Source organism: Pholis gunnellus, assembly GCF_910591455.1.
Source record: "Pholis gunnellus genome assembly, chromosome: 5".
In the NCBI taxonomy this organism is placed as follows: Eukaryota; Metazoa; Chordata; class Actinopteri; order Perciformes; family Pholidae; genus Pholis; species Pholis gunnellus.
The window spans coordinates 7,709,839-7,732,331 of record NC_136531.1 but is presented as its reverse complement, the minus strand read 5'-3'; the positions used below and the strand labels follow the sequence as shown (position 1 = coordinate 7,732,331).

At 41.0% G+C, this 22,493-nt stretch overlaps 3 protein-coding genes across 6 annotated transcripts; all 3 read right to left on the bottom strand.

The window, feature by feature from the left end:
- Positions 1–784: 784 nt before the first annotated feature.
- On the bottom strand, positions 785–5,729 carry casp3a (caspase 3, apoptosis-related cysteine peptidase a). The gene is made up of 6 exons (XM_079158788.1): positions 5,604–5,729; positions 5,139–5,278; positions 2,751–2,879; positions 2,481–2,656; positions 2,267–2,378; positions 785–2,181 (listed from the first exon to the last, which is right to left on the bottom strand). The coding sequence occupies exons 1-6, from the start codon at positions 5,660–5,662 to the stop codon at positions 1,952–1,954; spliced, it is 846 nt and encodes a 281-aa protein (XP_079014914.1). The 5' UTR covers positions 5,663–5,729; the 3' UTR covers positions 785–1,951.
- Positions 5,730–6,623: 894 nt separating this feature from the next.
- On the bottom strand, positions 6,624–17,146 carry LOC306696718 (oxysterol-binding protein 1-like). Of its 4 annotated transcripts, none has more exons than XR_013767109.1 (17): positions 17,011–17,146; positions 15,470–15,640; positions 15,032–15,240; positions 14,675–14,837; positions 14,451–14,562; positions 14,163–14,361; positions 13,905–14,019; positions 13,703–13,766; positions 13,417–13,584; positions 13,071–13,316; positions 12,853–12,973; positions 12,676–12,779; positions 12,469–12,564; positions 11,523–11,707; positions 11,194–11,423; positions 10,781–11,051; positions 9,454–9,592 (listed from the first exon to the last, which is right to left on the bottom strand). XR_013767109.1 is itself a non-coding variant. In XM_079160396.1 (16 exons), exons 2-16 carry the CDS (start codon positions 15,601–15,603, stop codon positions 9,450–9,452), a joined length of 2,289 nt encoding a protein of 762 aa, XP_079016522.1. In that variant the 5' UTR covers positions 15,604–15,640; positions 17,011–17,146; the 3' UTR covers positions 6,624–9,449. The 4 variants fall into 4 exon arrangements, 1 of the variants encoding a protein (XP_079016522.1); XR_013767110.1 differs by having other exon boundaries at positions 13,703–13,763; XR_013767111.1 differs by lacking the exon at positions 17,011–17,146 and adding an exon at positions 16,763–16,887.
- Positions 17,147–18,851: 1,705 nt separating this feature from the next.
- Positions 18,852–21,798, bottom strand: sart1 (spliceosome associated factor 1, recruiter of U4/U6.U5 tri-snRNP). Its single transcript, XM_079159823.1, has one exon. The coding sequence runs from the start codon at positions 21,468–21,470 to the stop codon at positions 19,155–19,157; it is 2,316 nt and encodes a 771-aa protein (XP_079015949.1). The 5' UTR covers positions 21,471–21,798; the 3' UTR covers positions 18,852–19,154.
- Positions 21,799–22,493: the final 695 nt, after the last annotated feature.

Here is a 22,493-nt window from a genome sequence, read left to right as displayed (position 1 = left end):
AAAAAGAAGTCTGATTGTATAGAGGTCTATGAGAAAACGAGCCTACTTCTCACTTGATTTATTACTTCATTAAATATTGTGAACATGAGTTTATGGTCTGTCGCTAGTTTCAAGTCTTCTTCAATACAGCATTATGTCCATTTAGAGTAAAATAGAGCATAAAGCAGAGTAGGGCAGACAGTCTATGAGCAGGGATGATTTCAAACTGTAGTTGGCGTTTTGAGCAATCATGGAATGACTTTTATTTTTCTTTATAAATTTGAAAATAAATATCAATATTAACACCAGGATTGATGTTTCATCACAAAACATTCTTATTTTAGTTTATAGCTTAAATAAAATGTTGATTTAGTATTGTGTATGCTGCCGATTTTATCCCAAGACTATATTCTTAACATTAGCAAAGGTGAACAAATGTAATCAACTTATGATTGGAGTTGTATATTAGTGTGTGTTCAGTACGTCCAACAGGTACTAAGTGGCCTGTCGTGTTTGTGAGCTAGTTGAGGTGAAGTGCGTCTGTGTGCACAGTGAAGGAATCTCAGGCCCAGTTTTATTTGGCCCAGGGCCTCAGGAGCCGGTGGCCCAGTTCTTCTCACCTCGTGGCAAATCTGGAGTAATCCTGGTTGTTTACACTCAACAGTGCAGCACAAGTAGACGTTAGTTTGTAGAGGTTAGCTCTATGAGAGATGAACAACACTGGCCAGACTGGAGAAATTGAGCATTTTAACTTTAGTAATGAAACTGGATGTTATTGTTACACTGACTCTGCTGTACAACAGAACAATGAAAAGTGGTTTTTATTTTTCAGAAAAAATAACATTACACCAACCTCACAGTATCACTGCTTACAAAATAGTAATGTAAAAAAAAAAGCCCAAAGTGATGCTCATAGCAAAGTTGAGTCTATTGATATGACATAAAACCTGGATTGTCCAACAGTGACATTTTAACAGCAAAATTGATATCAGCTAGTTTGTTGTAAATATTGAAATATTTACTCACAAATGACCAGCACCTGGATCAGTACACAATCAAATTGTGTTTTGGAATTATATCAAAAAGCATCCGGTTTGTTTTAACTTTAAAAAAAAAACAAGAAATACATCAACTACTGCCTTAGATCAAATGTAAACATGTGTTCAAGTATGGAAATGAGCGAATACAAGTATCGTGCAAGTGGGCTGGCTTTTCTCATGCATGCTATGAAGTCTGACATTTAGAAAATGAAAAACCAACAAGCTAGCTTAATGGGTGTACCTGAACTTGCTACACATTATCCTTTAATGTACTTAGGCTTCACAACTCTAATATTTCAGTGAATTAATTATTGCAGTGTGTGAACCTTTATGTCAGCGGTCACTACACCGACTCAATAGTGAAGAAAGATTAAAAACGGGCACAGAAATGACACGATCCCTTCAAAATAGACTAGTTTTGTTTAGAACCTTGGGTTAAAAACTGCCTAGTCATAAGATGCTGATGTTGGAGGGCAGGAAGCCCATCTATGTTTTCATGATCAAACAAACATAAAAAGGTTTTATCAAACTGGCTACCAAAATATTTCCCTGAAATGTGTTTAGTATAAAACAGAAGAGGCATTCACCGGTAGAAAACAGAGCTTGAGATTATACGGTCAATTACATTTCATCTTTTAGATCCATATTTTCATTACTTAACATCATTTTAAGATAAATGTTTAAAAGACAATTCAAAATTCTTGTCCTAAATAAAAAAAAAAAAATAACTCAATGCCTCATATCTCAGAACTGTACTCCACACAGAAAGAACCTTATAATGCCAAGCATTGTGAAATATGTGAGCTGAACTTTCAAGATATATGCAGTCAAGACAGTGTAAACTAAAAATAATTCACAAACACCTCCTCATACACAGACTCCAGCCTTTCTTCTGCAGCTGAAGGCTGGAGTCTTCCAATGGAAAGACGACATCAAGGGGAGAAATACATCTCTTTGGTCAGCATCGACACAATGCACGGGATTTGTTTCCTTGCATTGAAGCCGGGTGAATTGGAGACGGACTCAAACTCTACTGCCACCTTGTGGTTCACTCGAACCATGATGTGCTGGAGCTCCAATTCTTTTCCATGTGTGCTGATCATGTCACACAGCGACTGCATGAACCAGGACCCAGTCGTCGTGTTCCTCCATGAGTAGTAGCCTGTAGGCAGTAAAGGGTCCATCAATATAATGAGTAAAAAAGGAAAACAATTAGTCTAGAAAAATACCTGTGAGAGAGTATTAACCTGGGGCTGTGGAGAAGGCATAGAAGAAGTCGGCTTCGACAGGGATCCTAGTAGTGCCGTCGTCTCCACTGTCTGTTTCAATGCCTGCGTCCAGATCGGTGCCTCTGCAAGCCTACTCCATGTGCACACAAACAAAAACAAGACCAGGTTAGACATTTTAGCAAAGCCCAAGAGGAGGACAAATAAATAACAAAAAGACAAACTCTTACAATACCTGGATGAAGAAGAGTTTGGGCTTCCCCACCAATGATTTGCAGCGATCACCTCGAAAAAGTGATGTCAGATACTTGAGCTCAACTGAGCCATCGGTACCGAAGAACACGCCCTCGTCTCCATGACTCAACAGAACACAGACAAATGAGGCGTAGCAGCTGTGGTCTTCCTTTGACGCTAAATTAAAAGAATTTCATCTTTAATATGCGATGATATGAAAGACGGCAGCTAGTATTTGTGCGTGTGTGTACACATTTTGTAACAAGCTCACCAGATGTTAAAACCTGTTTCATCTGGTCGACTGACTGGTCGTTGTAAACCTTCACTTTATAACCCAACTTCTTAAACACTTTCATCGCGTTGGCTGCATCCACATCTGTACCGTTCCGTTGATTCATGCCTTTAAAAACAAAAAAGCAACACAATGAAAACACAACTTCATTTTAAGGAACCAACATCTTCCTTCCTCTTAAGCAGATTTCACCATTAGGACAGACTGAAGGCAGATTGTATGCAAAACACATTTGTTTTCCTATCATTGTACTGACACACACAGGTGACTGTTTTGGTGTTCATTAGTCTGTATTATTTTTTAAGAATCTGTTGTTCAGAGCCAGGCATTCAGGCCATTCTCCTGACAGACTTTTTGTTCACACTCAACCTGCACAAACCTGCACGGTGACAGTGGGATTATCTAGCGCACCTTTCCTGATCTGTACTGACGTCTGGTTATCTCACATAAAGCGCCACATATCTTCACCCCAATCAGCCAGAAAAAAAGAACACCTAAACAGGTGTAACTAATGAGATGATTGCTGGCTGAATAGCATTCACACCGTCATGGATGACTGAAACATTTGAATAGAACAGAGCCATTAGCCAACACGTCATTAGTAACACCTGTGCTTTTCCCCGCTATGACAAGTCAAAATGTCAGTCTTAGGAGGGCTCAACCACGTTGTGTGCTGTCAGACTACATCGTCTAGCTCCTGTCTGGAACCCTTGTGTTCAGGATTGAACGCCTCTCTAGTCTGTTAGCTACAGTAACTGTGGTCATCTGCTTTATTTCTAAGAGTGGCGCTGTGGACCACACCTATGCTGCTAGCTTTCTACACAAAGTCTTGTTGGCTCTTGCACAACATGCTGCAATACTCTTGGAAACATGCGTGGGGATTTAGAGAAAGCACATATTTACCATAACAGGAATCTATTCTCGGTTGAGCAGGCCTTACCTCCCCACTCATATGATGCACTTGCTCTTGAAACATTGTTGACCATGCAGTCATGTGTACTCAAGTTAGTCCTGCTCGACAAGTTCGTCAAACACAAGTCTGACGGCAAAATAAGACAAATCATACAGTAAATGACGCACAGCAGCCTGAAGCTGTATTCACTGATACCAACGGTCTTCTCAGACAGATAATAGAGGCTCTCTCAGTCACGGCAGATACTGTTCTCACACATTATCTCCAACTATTGTAGACATCAGGCCTTTTGTATCCAAAAAGAAGTAACATGCCCTTATAGATCCTTAAAGGGCAGACATGGTGATGATTCACAAAAAGATTATGAACACCAAAAAGCCACGTGCCAACTCTGCAATGGCTGTCTTACTGCATTCTGCCACAACACCCAAGTGACCAATTCCATCAAACTTGAAAGAGGAACTAATCAAACCATGGGCTCACATGTGATGCACGCCAAGTCACTGTAAATCATGTGGATACATGAACTTCCCGGAGGGGCCACTGACAGTTTGCTGAACGGAGTTATTGAATTGTCTAATCAAGCGCAATGATGCAGAGACAACGAATAGTACAACTGCCTGCTTGTTCTAATTTTCACTAAAGGACACAGAGCCATCGTTCTCTAATTAACTGGCATGGGATGCAGTTAAACGGGATCCACAGCAACAAGAGTAAATTGGGTACCCGAGCGCACGCGTCGTCTCGTGAAAGGTGTGGATGAGAGATTAAAAAGATGGTTTCACAAGCGTCATCCTAGGAAAGAAGAGGGGGGGGGGGGGGGGGGGGGTGTATCCTCGCGGAATCTACTTTAACGGAGATTCACTTGTGTACACCCAACTCCCAGCTGGACAGGGACACCACAGACACCTCTCCAGCCAGCTGATCCCTTACTCCTAATGAACTATTTAACAGTGAACATTTGAGGCATCTGACCCATTAGCCTTGGACCCACCTGTTGCTTTAGTCTACATTAACTGAGCATTTCAAAAAATGGCACATTCTTAAAATCCAGTGTGGCTTTTTCTTGATTGCTGGAAAATAACCTTGAACATATCACTATAAATTACTTTTTGGGTTGTAAATTAGTGTATAAAGTAAGTGCTTGTCGTGAGAAATTAAGTTATTTCGTCAAGCTCAGGTAACAAACTGAAGGGTATTTACTATTTAAATGAATGTGCAATGATAGAGTGAAAGAAAAGCAGTTAAATATTCACCTTTGAGTAGATGTTACCACCAGATGGTTCTCTTTAAATTATTATGAAATAATGTTATGTTCCAGAGTTTCAGCACCAAGTAAAACCAGAGATTACCTTTAAACCTGGTTCTGCATCAAATATAATAGTCTACAGTGGTACAATGTCTTCACAGCAGATTAATGTATAAATTTCATTTTAAAGTAAAATATAAAACACCTGTTCTTCTGTCAAAGTTCTTGTTGTTGATCACGATGCACTGGCCGATGCAGGGGAAGTTCAGACTGTATCTGAAGCTGTGGGCGGTGGGCTTGGCGTCCACGTCCATGGAGCCAGAAGCAGACAAAGAAAACTCTGACCTGATGGACAACGAGACCATAAAATCAGCCTGTACTTCAACTCCGATAACAACACGCTGTACGTAAGGCTCGACAAAGAGAAAGGCTAAGGAAGCATTTAAAGGGTCCCAGGCCTGCATTAGTGCTTCATACATCACGAGAGACTCAAAGCTAAAACTAACGTTACAGACTTACACACAGCTGATGTGTAGTAATAAGCGGGTGTATTAAAATATGCTAACAGCTTGCTCATCTCTGCACGCCTACTGACTTGGAGAGGACAACAATGAGCTGCTGATAAACATCGCTAACTGGCTAACGGACAAACAAACAAACCGTGACTCACTGTTGTCCGTCGCCGCTCTTTGCGTCTGTGGAGTCTTCACCGGGTCCGTTTAGCGACATACTTCTGATTCAGATAATTAAGCTCACAGTGAAATGACACACCCGGTGTATGATGCACGGTAATAACCCAGCGGACGACTAATGCTAGCGGCTAACGTAAGAGACTAAACTAAGCTAGCTGCGCGCGGCTGGTAAAAGAAGATGCTGATGTCACGCGCGGAGATGCGCTCGTTTTAAAGCCCAGAGCCTCCAAGTGACGAGGGGCGGAGCCAGCTTCAGGAAACGGAACACTTTGTGGTTTTATTGCTTTTTATTGTATTTGTGTATTGTGAATATAGTTCTAAAACTGATATCTTATTTTTATTGGCCTAAAAAAGTGTATCAAATTTAAATCTATCTGAAAATACTGTAATTAGCCTGTAAAATACCCACTGTGTCATTCACCCTGGTCGCTAAATCCCCCCCAAATCCCCAGTAAAAATAAGTCCCTCTTTCTGATGCTAACTCTTTTTCTTTATACGTGTAGATTTCAAGCTCAACTGTTATTTTGTCTCCTAAATATTCCACATTATTTCATCCTGGAGTCACATAATGTAATCACAAGCCTCTAAGCTGACAGTCACACATTAAGTTTAAATGTATTAATCAGATGCTGTTAAATAAATGTTATATTGTTGTTTTATGTAAGAGTTCGGCGGAATCTCATAGTTAGTCTCTCTCACAAAATCCCCCAGAGATTGAGTGTTTTGATACTTTCACAGTATTTATATAGCACTTAGAACTGCTTTATAATAAAAAAAAGACACATTATAACTTTTTACAATATGGGACCTTTAAGGTTCTCCAATTTATACCAATTAAGCTAAAGTATCGGTGATGACATATACATACAGTAGAATACTCTGGAAGTGGCCATTTTGCATGAGTCATTTTACTTTTGTTCACAAAATCTTTTCAAAACACTTCCCAACTAGTTTAAGTTGGTGGTGAATTGTTTTGGAAAATCAAAAACACCGATATGCACTTCATTTCCATTCAGACTTTATTTTTGCCAACCCCTAACACAATCCTGCTAAAGAAAAACTGCATTGAAGGACACAAAAGGTTAAAAGTACTCTCAGTAGAACAGTGAGTCAATACATATGTATATTTTAACCAATGTACACATGTTTGCAATTACTTAACATGGCTCAGGAAAAGTTGTCAAAACAAGCTCAACACTTCAGTAGCCAACATCAAGTAGGGCACGATACATAATGCACTGTATGTTAGTGCAAGAACACCGTGAGTTAATCGAGGGAAGCTGTGGCATTGTGACCATCTCCACCGTGCAGGCCAAAAACAAACTCAGCTGGAAAACACTGAAAGTGATGAAAAGGGTAGAAACCTCAGAAATTAGGAGCCACGACTAAAAATCAAGATTATACAAATGTTGAAAGAGACAGAACAGACGGAAACCTGTCAAATCTGAAATATAAGAGACATAGAGGCTGTACATTCCTCACACAGACTCTTCAACCTGTACTTAAATGTTGTGCGAAGAAACAGTCAATCAAACGAAGTGATGGTTCAGACCCAAACAAATGAATGTCATTTAAAATAAAGCTATCCTAGCTGGTAGAGGGTGACTCATGTAACACAGTATACATCCAGTACTGAGTAAACAATGAACCAAAGCAACAAAAAGATAAAGCAAAAGTGCATCACCGCCATTAGATTCTCTATCAACACAACCAGTTAATATCACAATTACTTTACTATTTAATATATTTATACAGAAATATAACCTTTTTTTTTGTGATCTTCATTTTCAGTGTTTTAAGTACACTTGAATATAAAATGAAATTTAGATTTTTCATCAACCACACAGTCCTTCCATTCCAATGACAAACAACAACACAGACACATACAATGACAGGTTTCAGTTTTTCCAGTTTTAGCAATGTCACTTCACACACTTCATTTTGTGCTACATGTATATACGCACTGAGGCACTCTTATTGCTGTCCGTTAGAAAAACTACACTCGCAAAACACGAAGACTACAATACATCAAGATTAAAGCTATTATCGATACGTTTGAGGGAAACCAGAAAGACAAAAAAAACTTGCCTCACATTTCCCTTCAAATTTACTAGAAGCATCACGCCAGTAGAAATCAGCACACAGCTCAGCTTGAGACTCTCAGCATTTACTGTGAGAGCAGAATTTAAATCACTGATCTCAGAGTTAGTGAGGGCACAAACTTCAGGTATGAAAATACAAAGCTGAAAATAGTGTACGTGGGCGGAGAATCAGAATAGGCCTTTATCTTAAACATGATTAGTGTCAATCTCACAAACGACATGATTTAAATCTTATGAAGCTGTTAATCTCAATAACCTGATCGTCCCGTTTCCGGTCATAGTTTATCATAAAACACAGATTTTTCATCGGCTCTTGAGGTTCTACGGGACAGAATTATGGGATGGGACGACTTTAGAATGGGAACAAAATCAATGTATAGTGTACTGTAGTGACTGTACATGTAATTTAGTCTTAAGTAACTCTTTAAAGTGAATTGTTGGACAAAATACAAGAAAAAAAAAATAGTGCCATGGGTAATTTTTTTACTTCATATTTCCATTGGTACTTATACATTTGTTACCACTATTTTAATTCATATAGTATTCAAAAGGGTATCATATAAAATAAAGAACATATATTTTATTCAACTTAATGTGCTACGATAGAAAAATGTAATTATTCTTCCCCAATAAAAAACAAAAACGTACAATTTATTCTTATATAGTGAAAAGAAAGGTTAAAAAACAGCAACTGCGTGTTTATGTAGTAATGACTTATGTGTAGACACACAAATATCTTTTTAAATGACCAAACCAGACTTAACGAGGCCTAAATATGAGGAGCGGTACAATCATAAGGAGCTACTCTCACATCTCTTCACAGCTACCGTGTATTTATGTATTTCACAGGGGAATTGGGAGGATGTCAGAAAAGAAAATCACAAACAGATTTTTTAATGGACTACTTAAATTGTAAAGATTAAAGAAGGCTAATATGTAGTATACCTCCGGAGTCCCAAACTACCATCAATTCAAAGGCAAACTTTGTATCATGTCTTGGTGTTTGTGACACTTCTAATTTTAAACCAGTTCAAATACGCCATTATTTACTTCTTTAAGAAACAGCATTCATCTGTCTTTTGCATCTATGCATATTTGATGTGGTCTGAAACTGGTATCGTGAATTTTTACGGTGTTGGAATAAAACAATATTGGACATCGTTAAACTCTGATTCACCGCAGTGCTGGGGAAGCTTCAATGAGTTCATTGCAAAAGGCTTAATCAGGAGTGCACAACAAAAACAAACACACAAATTACATGTTCTGTAGTCGCTGACTCTCTACAAGCAAACCTTGTATATTGTAAGATGTCATCTGGATGAATTATGCTTCTGATAATAGTGCTCTTAAAGAAAATGCATAATGACATTATAAGAATAACTTGCTGCCAGCTGCAACTCGAAGGCCAAAGAACCCTGGAGTGAGACCAAGCAGTGGACTAAGATAACCATCAGTGTTTGAGAGGCAGTGAGAGGGAATTCTGAACGCTAATCAGCTGCAATGTTAACAACAATGCTACAGTGTGCATCGTATCTACGTTGAGGGTGAAGTCCAGATGCCCTTAACCCTGAGCAAATCACTGCTGGACAAGGGGGACCGCGTGTGGGGGGGGTCAGTTGAAGCTACGGACATTGAAGACAGGTTGATGTCAGGCTTGAATCCCCGTTTTAGCTGATGTAAGTTTTGTACACCACAGAGGAAGAGAGGCCGACTCCGCTGTCATCAGAAGAGGTCAGGGCACATGTCCCAGCCGCCCTGTTCCTTTGCCTCCCAGTAACCGCCCTTGTAGACGTGCAAGGTCTCTCCGGACACGGGGTCGTCCAACTTCTCGAACCACATTGCCGTGTAGTTGTCTGGATGAGTGCCTAAAAAAGGAATAACAGAGGAACATCTTTCACAAAGAAGAAGCTTCAGCTGGACCTGAGGTGAGGGTTTAGAAGCCACTGAGCCATGACAACACACCATGCTTAAGTTAAGCCGATGGTTGACTGAAAACAAAAGATGACAAATTATAGGTGAGTACTCGATGAAATCACTGATTTGCTCCTCTGTGGAGAGAATCAGGCTCACAGCTAATGCCCAGGACCACAGTAAACTGAGCAACGACAGACACGATGCTACTCTAAAATATTCAAGTACTAGGTTTGTGCAAATTCTACATTGAGCTACACGGCTCCCTAAAGACTACCAACACAAATCTAAAAGGAAATAAAACAGGGGGTAATTGAGAGCAACACTGATGTTACTTGCTTTTGATTTGAGCTCCATAAAGACCTTCATTGCCTTCCACTAAGAGAGACCAAGTTGGACGTAAAAGGGGAAATGGTTAACAGAAGGCTTCTTAAATCGAGATCCAATTAAATTGAAATGCGAGATCATTGCACAGCATGTGTTATGTCATGATCAGAATACTTGCTTAGAGGTGATGGTCCATAAGGGGCTGAAAATAGAAGAATTAAGGATGAATCTTTGAGAGTCCAGACATAAAAAGGTTGGGTATGAACTGAAGATGACTGACACAAAGAGAGACAGCCAATCAAATCAAAGAGGCTACTTGCATGCAACAGGTATATAGAGATGAGAGTCCTCTCTGTCAGCTTAACCCCAGCACAAAAAAAAAAAAAGATGTGAATCTACAACTCAGTATCCAAAATCCACACAAATATCGTGTTTATGTTCATTTTAGAAATGCTGTGTGTAGCATTTTAAGCAAAATACCATGACAGCTAAATATCTTTGAAGAGAGCATAAATATCTTTTACTTATAGATCAGTTTCCCGACCGAAAGGACTGTATGACGAGAAGATAAAGCAGTGAACATATGCCAAATATAGTGTGAATTTACACCGATACTGTTGTTTATATAAGTGGACCTTTCTTTTGGGTGGCTCGTCGGTGTTTTGCTGCTGCCCCCGTCCTCAGCAGGACACCACTTTGCTCCCGTGCCGGTACTCATGCAACCCCCACTTCAAAAACACCCAAACGATCCCTTAAGATGCCACACATAGCACCGCAAAAGCACATATTATGTTACGCAATGAAGTGATACTTGCTTTCATCAAAACCCTCATTTGCAGCTGTGCCAGTCTCCCTTGCATCAGCTAAATGGAACAGAAACGGATGAAAGGATGGTAAAAGTACTTCAAAGATGACGAAGGACGTTCCCGTTACATACGCAAACATCTTGTACATGTGTCGCTCTATATATATATATATATATATATATATATATATATATATAGCGTTGATCAAAGGGTGGGAAAAGACGAAGAGAAGAGTACTTGCTTTTCGAGGGTGAATCATTGATTGAATCCTCAGTGACAGCTTAGGGTTGAGACAAAGACAAGGTATTCCAAGACAGACGGAGTGGAAAAAAGATGAATGGACAGAACAAACATTGGAAAGAAACACAAGACAAAATCCAACTTCAAAACTAAGCTATTTCCTATCTTGTTTTGTTTTTTACCTTCCTCGGGTGAGCTGGCTGCTTTAACAGCCTCCCTCTCCCTTTCTCGGCGGACGGTGCGCTGTTTCTCTTCTAGCCTCTGTTTCTCTGCGTTCGCCTCATCCCAGCGGCCGTCCTCCATTAGCTTCTGGTCGGGGCGCCGTCTGCAGTCTGTTGGCGCCACTCCCTCCTCGGGCTCATTGAGCGTCAAGGCCAGGGAGGAGAAGAAGTACATGTTCTCTGCTCCCTCTCTGTGAAGGCATCAACACAAAAAGGTTAGAGGCACGACAATTTATGCGCTCCATCAGTTTACGAGCACATTGGACTTTCTCAATACCACCAAAACTCACGGTAAGGGGTTCTTTCGCCAGATCTCTTTGGCTTTGAGGGTCTGATAGACGGTCCTCTGTTTGCCTTCAGTGCCGTTCTCGCCTTTACTGCTCTGCATTATCCTGGAGAACTCCATCTTCTCATCCCAGGTTCCCGATAGCACGTAATGAGCCTTCCCATCCTTATCAGTTACTACTCCTGTTACCTGAGACACAAACACGGATTACATCGCAGAGACAACAGTAGGCAGTACAGGGATTCACATTCAACGCAGTGAAATACTACAGCTCTGCCAATAATTCTACTTTCACAAAGTTTATAATGTTTGTTGATGTGTTAATTAGATTATATATCTATCACTGAGGTCTAAAGCTAGAGGAAGTCTAGTGTGCCTAGACTACATCATATTGAGAGGCCTTTCAAATGGTTTGTCTTTCCCATTTTCAAGAGGGGACAGGATATTAGAAACACCTCAATATGATGCAGTCCAACACCATCACTAACTATGACCTCAATGCTAAAATATGATCTAATCAACACCTCTATGGCAGTGTCATTAGAAGTACACTTTATGGCAGAACATTTGTATTTGGTCGCATTACACCTCATTAAGTGATGAGCTTATATAACACACAAATCTTTATTTATATTAATTTTAATTTATTGTTAAATATTTTATAACACTGGAAATCCCAGATCCATACTAAAAAGCCCCAGGCCTCTCTAGTCACATCATTTCCAAGAGATAAACCAGCTATTTTTTTTTTTATTTCCTTCTAATTAACAGACAATTACACTGATAAACCAGGATGAAAACATCAACATTTCTGGCAAAGGTATCAGTGACATTTTAAATTCTTACAGTTTCTTAAACTGTGTATTTTATAGACAGTATTGTGTGGCGGTGTATTATGCATCTTCCTGTGAAGAAGCATAAAAAAAACGTCAATTTAAAGAAAAGCCCACCTTTCTTGGTACATCTCTGGAGAAGTAACTGTAGGGAGCAAACTTGAGGTGGCAGCGATCTCCTGTCTTGTGGTTCACCACATCTATCTCCCCTGACTAGAAGGGGATGAAGGAAAGAGACAAAAGGTTTTGCTCTTGAGGACTTAAAAAGGATACACCCAGCAAAACATTCAATAAAGACACAATGCGGTTCAAGTTTAAATGTACCTGGTCAATCCATAACTTTCCAACAATGATGTTGTGTACAGTTGTAGTCACTTTCTTCCAAGAGTAGTGATTGTCGCTCTTGTCAAATAAACACTGGATAGAACCTGAGGATACAGAGGGAATAATCTTAGACCCCGCTCACCCAATATATCATTTATTTGCTCTTCACACACTCACCCAAAGGCATGATGGAGAGATATTTTCCTCTGAACTTGCTGGCCAGGGTAATTTCTTGTCTGAGGTTCCAGCCCTTTTCAGAGCTGGCATGGTGAGCTGCAGCTGGTGGGTGGTGACTCACCTGAGAAGAGGGATCGTAAAGTCGTGTTTTGTCATTACAATTGTGAGTTTGTTTTAAGACGATTAAACTTGCTTGCGTAAACATCCTTCCGACGTACCTGTTCACAGAGGGAGCGGTAGCCACAATCTTTTAGCCGATCGAGCTCAAAGGTTTCTCCCAGCAGAGGATTGAAGGGTTTCCCCGTGCGGTGGACAGTGGTGGAGTACGAAGAGACCGTGAAAGCGGCCACATAACACATCTGCTCCAGAGAGCTCTGACATTTAGTAGCCTTATCCAGCAGCTCGTAGTACTCCAGGTCTTCAGACAGACGTTGCAGCATTGAGAGGGGCTCATTGAAATTCACCTAGTAGGTACATAGTCACAGAGAGAAGAAGTCAGATTACTTCAGAGTACTCTCACAAGCAAAGGCCACTTAGACACCAACATGAGTACGTGTTTCTTACAGGCATTGGTATCTTTGAGAGCTCCTTTCCAATACAATTCTTCATGATGCTCCACAGATTGAGGTAATAGTTGGGCTTGTCGGGGATACGAGTCCGTCGTTGTCTAACAGGCTCCAGCTCAAGAGGCTGTGGCGACTCTGGGTTGGACACCAATGACTGTTCATCAAACTGGAAGAAGAAAAGGAAAACAGCTTTCCGGGTCAAGTGACTGTGGCGTGTTGACAAGCAGAGGAGAGGACAAATCAACACATCAAAACTTGCTCGCAAAAAACCGAACTTAACGCACATTAACTGACTGATCGTCCATTCCAGTCTCACTGCTGATCCCACTGATGTTGCTGCCAGATCTCCTGACGGACAGAGAAGCCATATTTAAAACAAAGCAGAGCACAAGGAGGCAAAATAACAACAACAACAACAACAACAAAAACGAGGTCGATGTAAAGAAACAAAATCTGTGACATTTGAAAAGACAGGCAGGTAACAACCTGTGATACTTGGGGTCAGCAGGGACAGTGATAAATGCTGCGGGGTCCTCCATAGCATCAAAGAACTCATTGTCGTCATCCTCGTCACTGGCATCACCTTTTACTGGACCACCACCTGAGGTGAAGACAAGACGAATAAATAACTAAATGGCTCTACTGGCCTCACTTGATTGGCGCAGCTGCGTTAACATAGGAGCGAGCTGTGAGTAATATTAAAGGGTCCTGAGACAGAAGTGCAGTTGGGGATGAGAACCGTACCTTTGTTAGCTAAGGCGGGATTGCTGAATGAAGGTGGGAGAACTGTAGCTCCTCTGAAAGCTCTTTCCAGGTGATTGTGCTGTTTGGCCAGCTGCTCCAGAGTCTCCTCCAGCCGTATCCTTTGGTCCCGTTCAACCTGCAAGGCCTTCTGCCAGCGCTTACTGTGGTTCTGGGCCAGGGAGAGGAAGTCTCTACACGCCTTGGGGAACACGCAAAAACAAGCGCAACGTTTCGACAAAGGGAGTCAACAACAATGTTTATCAGCAAATGAACACTTGGTCAGCTTACGTTAATCATGGCGTTAGAGGTGATTCTGAACAGTGTGGCTCTCTCTGTGACTTGTCTCATCTTTTCCCCCATGTCTCCTACGACACGAATCCCCTCCAGTTCTGACAAAGACCTGTGTGTGAAATCAAGGAATCAAGGAATGAAGGAAATAGGCAAACAAAATGAATAAAGATAACATTGTTTTTTTCTAAAGCAGTCAGACTGCTCAGTCTGATAATCGATACCTTTGGAGGGCAGACCCATGCTTCACAATGAGATCATTGCAGGTGTTGAGGTCCTCCACCTTGCTGCCGAGTGTGCGGAGTGTGGACTGGATTTCTAAGTTACGGCAGCCTCCACTCTGTCCCGAGGTGGGGGGCACTGCGGGACAGTCGTCACCCGAGTCATCTGAGGAGGAGAATGGGTCAGAGAATGTGACCAAAACCAAACAAATACAAGGAGAAAATACTTCTCCCACACACAGACAAAAACACACATTTCTGCCTGACATAGGTGCCGTTGTTTCAGCTGATCAGACTTTTCTATACACATGTTCATATTCCGGCTCCGGCATTCTCCAACGTATTTGTTTTCCCTCTCACCAGATTCAGCCTGCATGTGGACGGCCTTTGCCTTGGCGAGCTCCAGAGCAGTGATCCATCGCTGCCGCTCTACTTCTGAGCTGGCCTTCAAGTGGTACGTCTGCGCGCCTCCGTTGGAAATGACAAAATTGCACGAGTCCTCCACGGCGATATTGGCTGTGGCCAAGTTGATGGTGCCTCGGCATGTGTGACCCATCTCTGCCTGGGTCCTGCAGACAACAGAATGAAGGACAGTCAAATACAGATCCCTGTCTTAGGAAGTCACTATTTTATTTCTTGTAAAGCACGTTTGAAATTGTGTATACAGTATGCAATCCAAGTACTACTTTGAATGCACTTCTGATTTAAATGTAATTTAAAAGCTAAATTAACAGCCAGGGAAAACCCTTAAATTCAAGTTCATATAATTACATCTTTAGTCGTATACATGTAACTTACCTGTAGTAAGACAAAAGTCCATTGCTCAGAACAAACCAGCGTCTCTGGTAACCTTTAATGTAGTTCGTCCATTTGAAGAGCCAACCCTTGTACATGTCTCCAGGGGTTGGAGTGGGGGGCTTAGGCTCCGACATCACAACAGACTGTAGTTTCACCGGGTGAAGTTATGGCCTGTTGAGGATAAAAAATAATCAAGATTTACATTGCTTTTAACTGTCGGACATTGCTACTATTCAGCCTGCTTAATGCACACTTGGAACATGAAATTAGGGTTGGGCTATATGGAGAAAATCTAATATCACAATATCTTTGACCAAATACTTCGATATCAATATTGCGATGATATTGATGCTTTCACATAATATTTACACAGTGAGATTTTGGATAAATACTCATCAGTACTGTGGATTAAATATCAGTAACCTTCCTGCTCTCACCTTAGTTCTCTTTAGAGTTTAAACATAATGTTTAATACATCAGAAAAGTTCAGTTGACCTTATGTCCACATCAGTAATGTGGACATAATTACTAATTGGGTAAAAACAATATAACCATCTCGTAAATTCAGTAAATCACATGACTTTACTGTAGGCAGCCTTTGGAGCCAAGAAAAGACAACACATGCCATATTGTGATATTATAATATCGAGTCTCATATCACAATATTGATATAGCATCAATATATCGCCCAGCTCTAGCGCCACATGAAATGTAAGCACAAACTAGTCCTGCAGGTTCTAAAGACACCAACCTCACAGTGTATATTGGTAATGTCAACAACTTCAAGTTCAACAAGTTCACTGTGTCATCCTATTGTGACGTAAGCTAAATTAAATTATCATTAAATAGATAGATACTTTATTCATCCCGCAAGGGGAAAAATAAAAGCAGCAAAAATGTATTTAAGCAATCAAAGTAACACAGAGTAAAAAAATAAATATAAAAATGCACAATATATACAATAAAATAGAATAACATTAAATTAACTAACTAAACAAAACATTAGCCATATAAGGAATAACGATGTGATGATTTAACTTGTTAGACATTAACAAACAGGCCACTTATCTCTACCATTAGCTCGGTAAATGACAGCTTAAGTTTCCTGGATATTCAATTTAAAGTGAAAACATGACATCGACACATAAATACTAAAACGCTTTCTATCGGTTCATTTTCACCGTTTAGCAGCTTGGATTCAACGTTAACGTGGAATTTGTTTAGCTAACGTTTTTTACGTTACTGCATCGTAAAAACACAGCTTCCTACCGATAACAGTCCTATAAAACACACCGTTTCCTCGTCGAGATGACGGACTGGAGTCACGTAAACACAGCCAGGACACGGGTGTGAGGTACTTCGAGTAACAAGAAGCCTCTTCCAAACATCGAAGCTATTTAAAACAGTGTCCGTGTCACTAAGCTCGCTGCTAGCTACACAAACAGGAAGCTGTCAAACCAGCCTGACACGTCCCACGTACACGATGCTAACGATCATTTCTGCTGTCTCTGGGACATTAAGACGTAATTACATTACTTTACCGTGCGAGACTTCAGCTGTTAACGTTGCGCATGTCGTGTCGGGTGAAGCAATGTCAGCTCACCAGTGTTAGCTTGGCTAACTACTTTCATGGATGTATTAAGGACGTAGGACAACAGCTACTTTGCTACAGGTTCTTCTTCTTCTTCCATTTACGGCAGTTGGCAGCCATAACATGCGTTACTGCCCCCTCTGGTCATACTCTGTATTGAATAGTCTTTATTGATGTCCATGTTTTTAAAGTGATGTAAGTAGTCCAGTTAACTTACTCTCGTAAAACCAAATATATATATCTAATAAACTTAATATTTCATAAAAAATGTATTTATTGGTTTATTTGATAAGGGACAGTGCACATTAATAAAAACGTTGCTATAAATGCGCCAGTTAGCCAAGAGGCTATTTTTCATCTGTAGTCCCAAGGCAGATGTTACAAAGTAAACCTAAAAATAGAATATAATATTAAATTTACAAAGTTATGCAATATTGAGCCTTTACAATCTGTGCACAAAAAATGAAAGAAGTGAGAATATTAATATAAGTAGTATCATCATTCAGGAGGCTCTTATACTACATTATCAAGTACTAACACAGAGGCTCTCAAATTTAACACACACAAAGCAAATAAAATGAGGGATAACTATGTTAAATAGAAACATGGACTAAAGACAATATTATGCTGCATTGTTACAAGATTATGCTGCATTATTAGACACTAAAAAGCATTCATGTCAGAGGCACAAAACCTAAAAGCATGCAGAGCATGTGATATATATATAAATCAGTCAGACACAGCTAAACAATAAAAGACATGCATGCAGGTAACCATTTATTTAATTGAGGTTTAAATGAACTGTATGTTTGTAGTTCTCTGCATGTCACTATATGCTCCACTGTCCCTTTTTAATGAGGTTGTCCATTAATGAATAATGAAATGCACTCTGGTGTCCACTTCTCAACCTGCTTATTGTTGCTTATTTACTTAGTTCTCATTTCTTACCATACCTACTTTATTTATGTTGCATTATCGCAGTACTGTTGCCACTGTTGGTACATTTTCTCCTCTGGATTTGAAAGTCTTTCATTAATTAAACAACTTGTTTTTGATCACGTCTTCTGAACATGTGGGGACCCACATACATATATTTCTCCCTTGACTAACTCATTTGTGGATCCTTTGATCCTTAGGTAAACATCTGTTGGGAGTCACAGTCCCTACTGTAGTATTCACATATTCAATCTGTGGTTTTGTTACTATATGCTTTTATCTTCAGCAGGTCCAGATCTACACAGTAATGTTGAAATTCCCAGACAGGTCTGAGAGGCCATACCAGTTAAAGAAACTAGATCAAACTGAAAAAGGACACCCTGCAAGTTATCACACCAGTCATGTTAAAGAGCTGCAAGGCCATCATCTAATACAGTATAGAAAAAAAATCAACCCTATTTAACACTTTCTAATTTAAATATTAAATATGTATATTCATAATGTGGAGTTATATTCTCTGATCTACTGTTAAGTATCTAAATTCAAAGGCCAATAAATACATTGAATGTATTTCTCAAAGCAGTTCCTGTGAAAAATTCGTACACATTGTGTGTTAATGTATAATTTTAACTTTAGGATGAGACCATAGCAGTGGAAATATTAACCTGGGTTTTAAAAAGATTATTACACGATGTGCATTTTCAGTGTGTTAATTTTTATTTTGTGTGTTTATTTACTTTAACTTTAGTTAAAATAAAAAAGCTGAATTATATTGGCTTTACTTTTAGTATTTAAAATCAGAAACATAATGCATTTCAAACCTTTTTGAAAAATACTTCTTAGTTCATTACTGGATCTGCGACTTATTACCGGCCACAATGTGCAATGTGCATGAAACTAACCAACGGCCTTTAAAATTGTTACATTAAACACATTTAGCTTCTCATTAAAATAATATTTTCATCCTGAAAATAGTTGCTCTTCACCTTCTACATTAGCGACACAGAAAACAATAAAACATCTAATTTGTGTTCATTTTATTGGACAATTGTTTACTACAACAACAAAGCTTGTATGAAGTAGGCATTTACTTTACTTAAAACATTGTGTGTGTATCAATGAATGTGTATGTTTGTGTTAAAGATAATTCACTCAGACTTATTTGGTGATGGTATTTGCATTCATACTTTTCCCACCCCCACTAAGCACAATATACGGGGTTTTCTGAGATTTCTGCTTCTCTTGAAGCAAAGCCACCGTCCCGAGAGGAGTATCACTGCTGCTCATCTTCTTCAGCAGGGCCTCTTCCTCCAGCTTCTTCATCCTCCTCTCAGTCTTCATCTTTCCAGACCCTTTACCGTGGAATCGATGGGAAAGCTGCCGGAAGGCTTCTTTTGGAGTGAGCCTCCGTCCAGATTCGTCCACATACTCGATCTTGACCTCAGGCCTGTATCCATCCTTGTCCTTGAAATCCTGCGTGAAGCCCCTGTACTCTTCTCTGCGACTGTACTTGTCATCGAAGCCCATCTTGTCCTCGATGCAGTAGTTGTCGTTGGGCAAGGCGCCTTTAGTTGCTCTGACGCGGGATATCTTCTGCATTTCAGTGTCCAGTAGACCTTTGTTCTTGCACAAATGCAAGGCAGCAGCAAGACCGGAGCTGACAATGGGCTCTTCGTCCAAGATGGTGGCAGAGGCTGTAGAAAAATCTGGTTGTTTCTGCTCTTCGTCCAGGTTGACCGTGCTCCATCCGATATTCTCGTCCAGTTCAGAGTCTGAATCTCCAGCATCGTCTTTCTCTTCCTTCTCCTCAAAGTCCATAATGTCTTCTTGGTCCTCTCTGTTGCCTGACAGTCCATACGTTGGGATATCACCCAGGGTTCTGCAAAACTCTGAGGTGGCGTTGAAGACAATGTTGTTCTTCCGCTCAGGATCATTTTCACTGTCGACTTTATCGAGCTCTTTAATCTTCTCCGCCACCTTCTCCCCGGAGTCTTTGAGAAGCTGCTTTTGCTTCAGCTTCCTCTGCTTCTCCAGCTGTTTCTGCAGTTCCTGCTCGGCCTCGTCCTCCTCGAATACAACTGGCTCAGAAGGAGTAAAGCCTTCGTCGTCACTCATCTCCATTTCTGCCATCCTAACGTCGTCGGACATTCGGGGGGCATCGCTGAGCATTATGCTCTCCCCCTTAACCTCCTCGCCGTCTTCACCCAGCTGCTTGCGGCCTCGACCGCGTGTCCTGGAGCCAAAATCGGTGCTGCGAGTGTCATCGATCTGAAGCTCGTCGGCAGCCGTCTGCTTCTCCTTCTTCCTGATTTTCCTCACACGGTGTTTGGTCTTTTTGAAGCCAGTCATCTCCTGAGGCGTGTAATACTCAGAGGCGATGGCGAGAGCGGGCATTTCCAAGGACTGGGCCTGATCCCGTAGAGCCTCTCTCATGGCTTGAATCTCCCGCTCTCGCTCCCCGTCGGCAAAGCCCCCCGTATTCAACCGGAAACTCTTCTTCTTTTCACCCTCAATTTCCTCGTCATATTTCGACAGCACAATGTGGGGCTTCACCGTAACCATGTCGTCCACACTCTCGTCTTCTTCGTAGGGCTTGTATTCAGGCTTTTTCTTTTTTAACTCCACGTTCTTTTCTGCTTTCTCCTTGTCCACCATTCCCACGTTCACCAGCACATCTTCCTCCTCCTCGAGTACACCTTTGTCTTGCAGGGTGAGGATGACGGTCTGGCCCTCGTTGAAGGAATCCACCTTGTGCTGCACTTTGAGTCCCTTTAGATCTCGAGAGGTGTACGGATCCTTTTTGCGGTGTGCAAACTCCTCCTCCACCAGACTGCTGACACCAAATTCCTCGTCCATCTCTTCCAGGAGTTTGGCTCTTTTATCCGCCAGTTCCTTTTCTTTTGCCATATTTCGGCTTCTCTCAACCCACGCAACGGTGTCATCCAGCCAGTCTTCCTCTGCTATGGTCTTGACTTTTCCCAGTTTCTGGTTCTGGATGCGCTTTTCTTTCATAGCTGCAAGCTTCTCTCTCATATCTTTCTGCTTCTTAATGAGAACAGGGTTGATGGTCTCCGCCACCAATGGGTCCTCTTTGGTGCCCAGCTCCTTCTTGTTCTCATTTAATTCCAGAGGCTTCAGACCCAGCTTGGCTCTGAGTTTGTTTGTCTCCTCGATGCTGAGGGACGCGTCTCCGCTTGCAGACTGGGGCGCCACTTCTTTGTTGCCTTCTTCGTAGCCAAGGTCGACTTTCTCCTTCTTCACTCGTGGCTCGCCGGCGCTCCTTTCACCTTTGCTCCGGTCCCGCCCGCTTCTTTCACGGGACCTGGAGCGTTTCCGTTTCTCTTTATCCCGAGTCCCATCCCGGTCTGAAGCGTCTCTCTCTCGGTCCTTGTGGCGATGTTTCTTGTGTTCACGACGGCGCTCTTCCGTGTCTTTGTCGCGACTCTTTTCCTTGTGTTTCTTGGACGACCCCATTATTTCATAAGCAGGTTACAACAGTTGTGACTAAAAAAAACCACACAACTGTTATCAAAATGTTCTCGTCAACACAATGCGTTTGGTGACGGGAGGAGCAATGCTGCTGCTTTTCCTTCGCTGACTAGCTCACATTAGCTTTGGAGGCTAAGTGGCTAACGGACGACACAACTCACGCAGTAAGAAGGCAAAAATGGTAGCTCGGGTTCACAATCCACTGTCAATCGACGACGAGTGAGGGTGTGGGAAAAATACTTAGCTCACGTTATTTGTTTTTTTCACACCAGCTTAATCACTTCGCTCCACGTTCAGGTACACAGCTCTCGACGTAGTCAGACGAACACTGAACGACAATATTACAGTTTCCTGCTGCGACCACTTCTTCTTCTTTCAGTTACACACCGACGTTTAAGGTGCATGCCGCCACCTACTGTACCGGAGTGTGTAACATCATGACTTCAGAACAATTATCATTTAAACACTAAAATAAAATAAACTAAAATGAAATGAATAAATGCTCCACTCCCTTCCTAAAGTTATTACTTTGCCCATTTATCCGACTCTGTCTTTTTCATGATGTATAACGTGTCATTGAGTCCTGTATACCTAACCTTAATCTACAGAAAGTAACATCAAATGTTCTACATTTACTTCCATCACTTCTCACTCTGACTGACGTCTGAATTTTGTTATAATGTCTACCCTTTTTTTAATTACTGATTTTGCTTCTGACCTCCCAAAACAAATTTCTAAAAATATCAACCCTTTAGGCAACTTTATGTGCAACTTTATTTCCCTCTATTCCAACATGAGCCGGTACCCAACAGAAGTGTACATCTATTCCTAAATGTTGTAAGTTCAGTAATGACATATACACTTCAGTTAAAAGATCATCTCGTACTGTTTGACCAGATTGTATACTTTGTGTTGCAGCTGCATAATCTGAACATACAACTACTTTCATTGGTTAACTACCTTCCTCCACCCACTGAAGACTGATAATTATTGCTGTCAGTTCGGCTG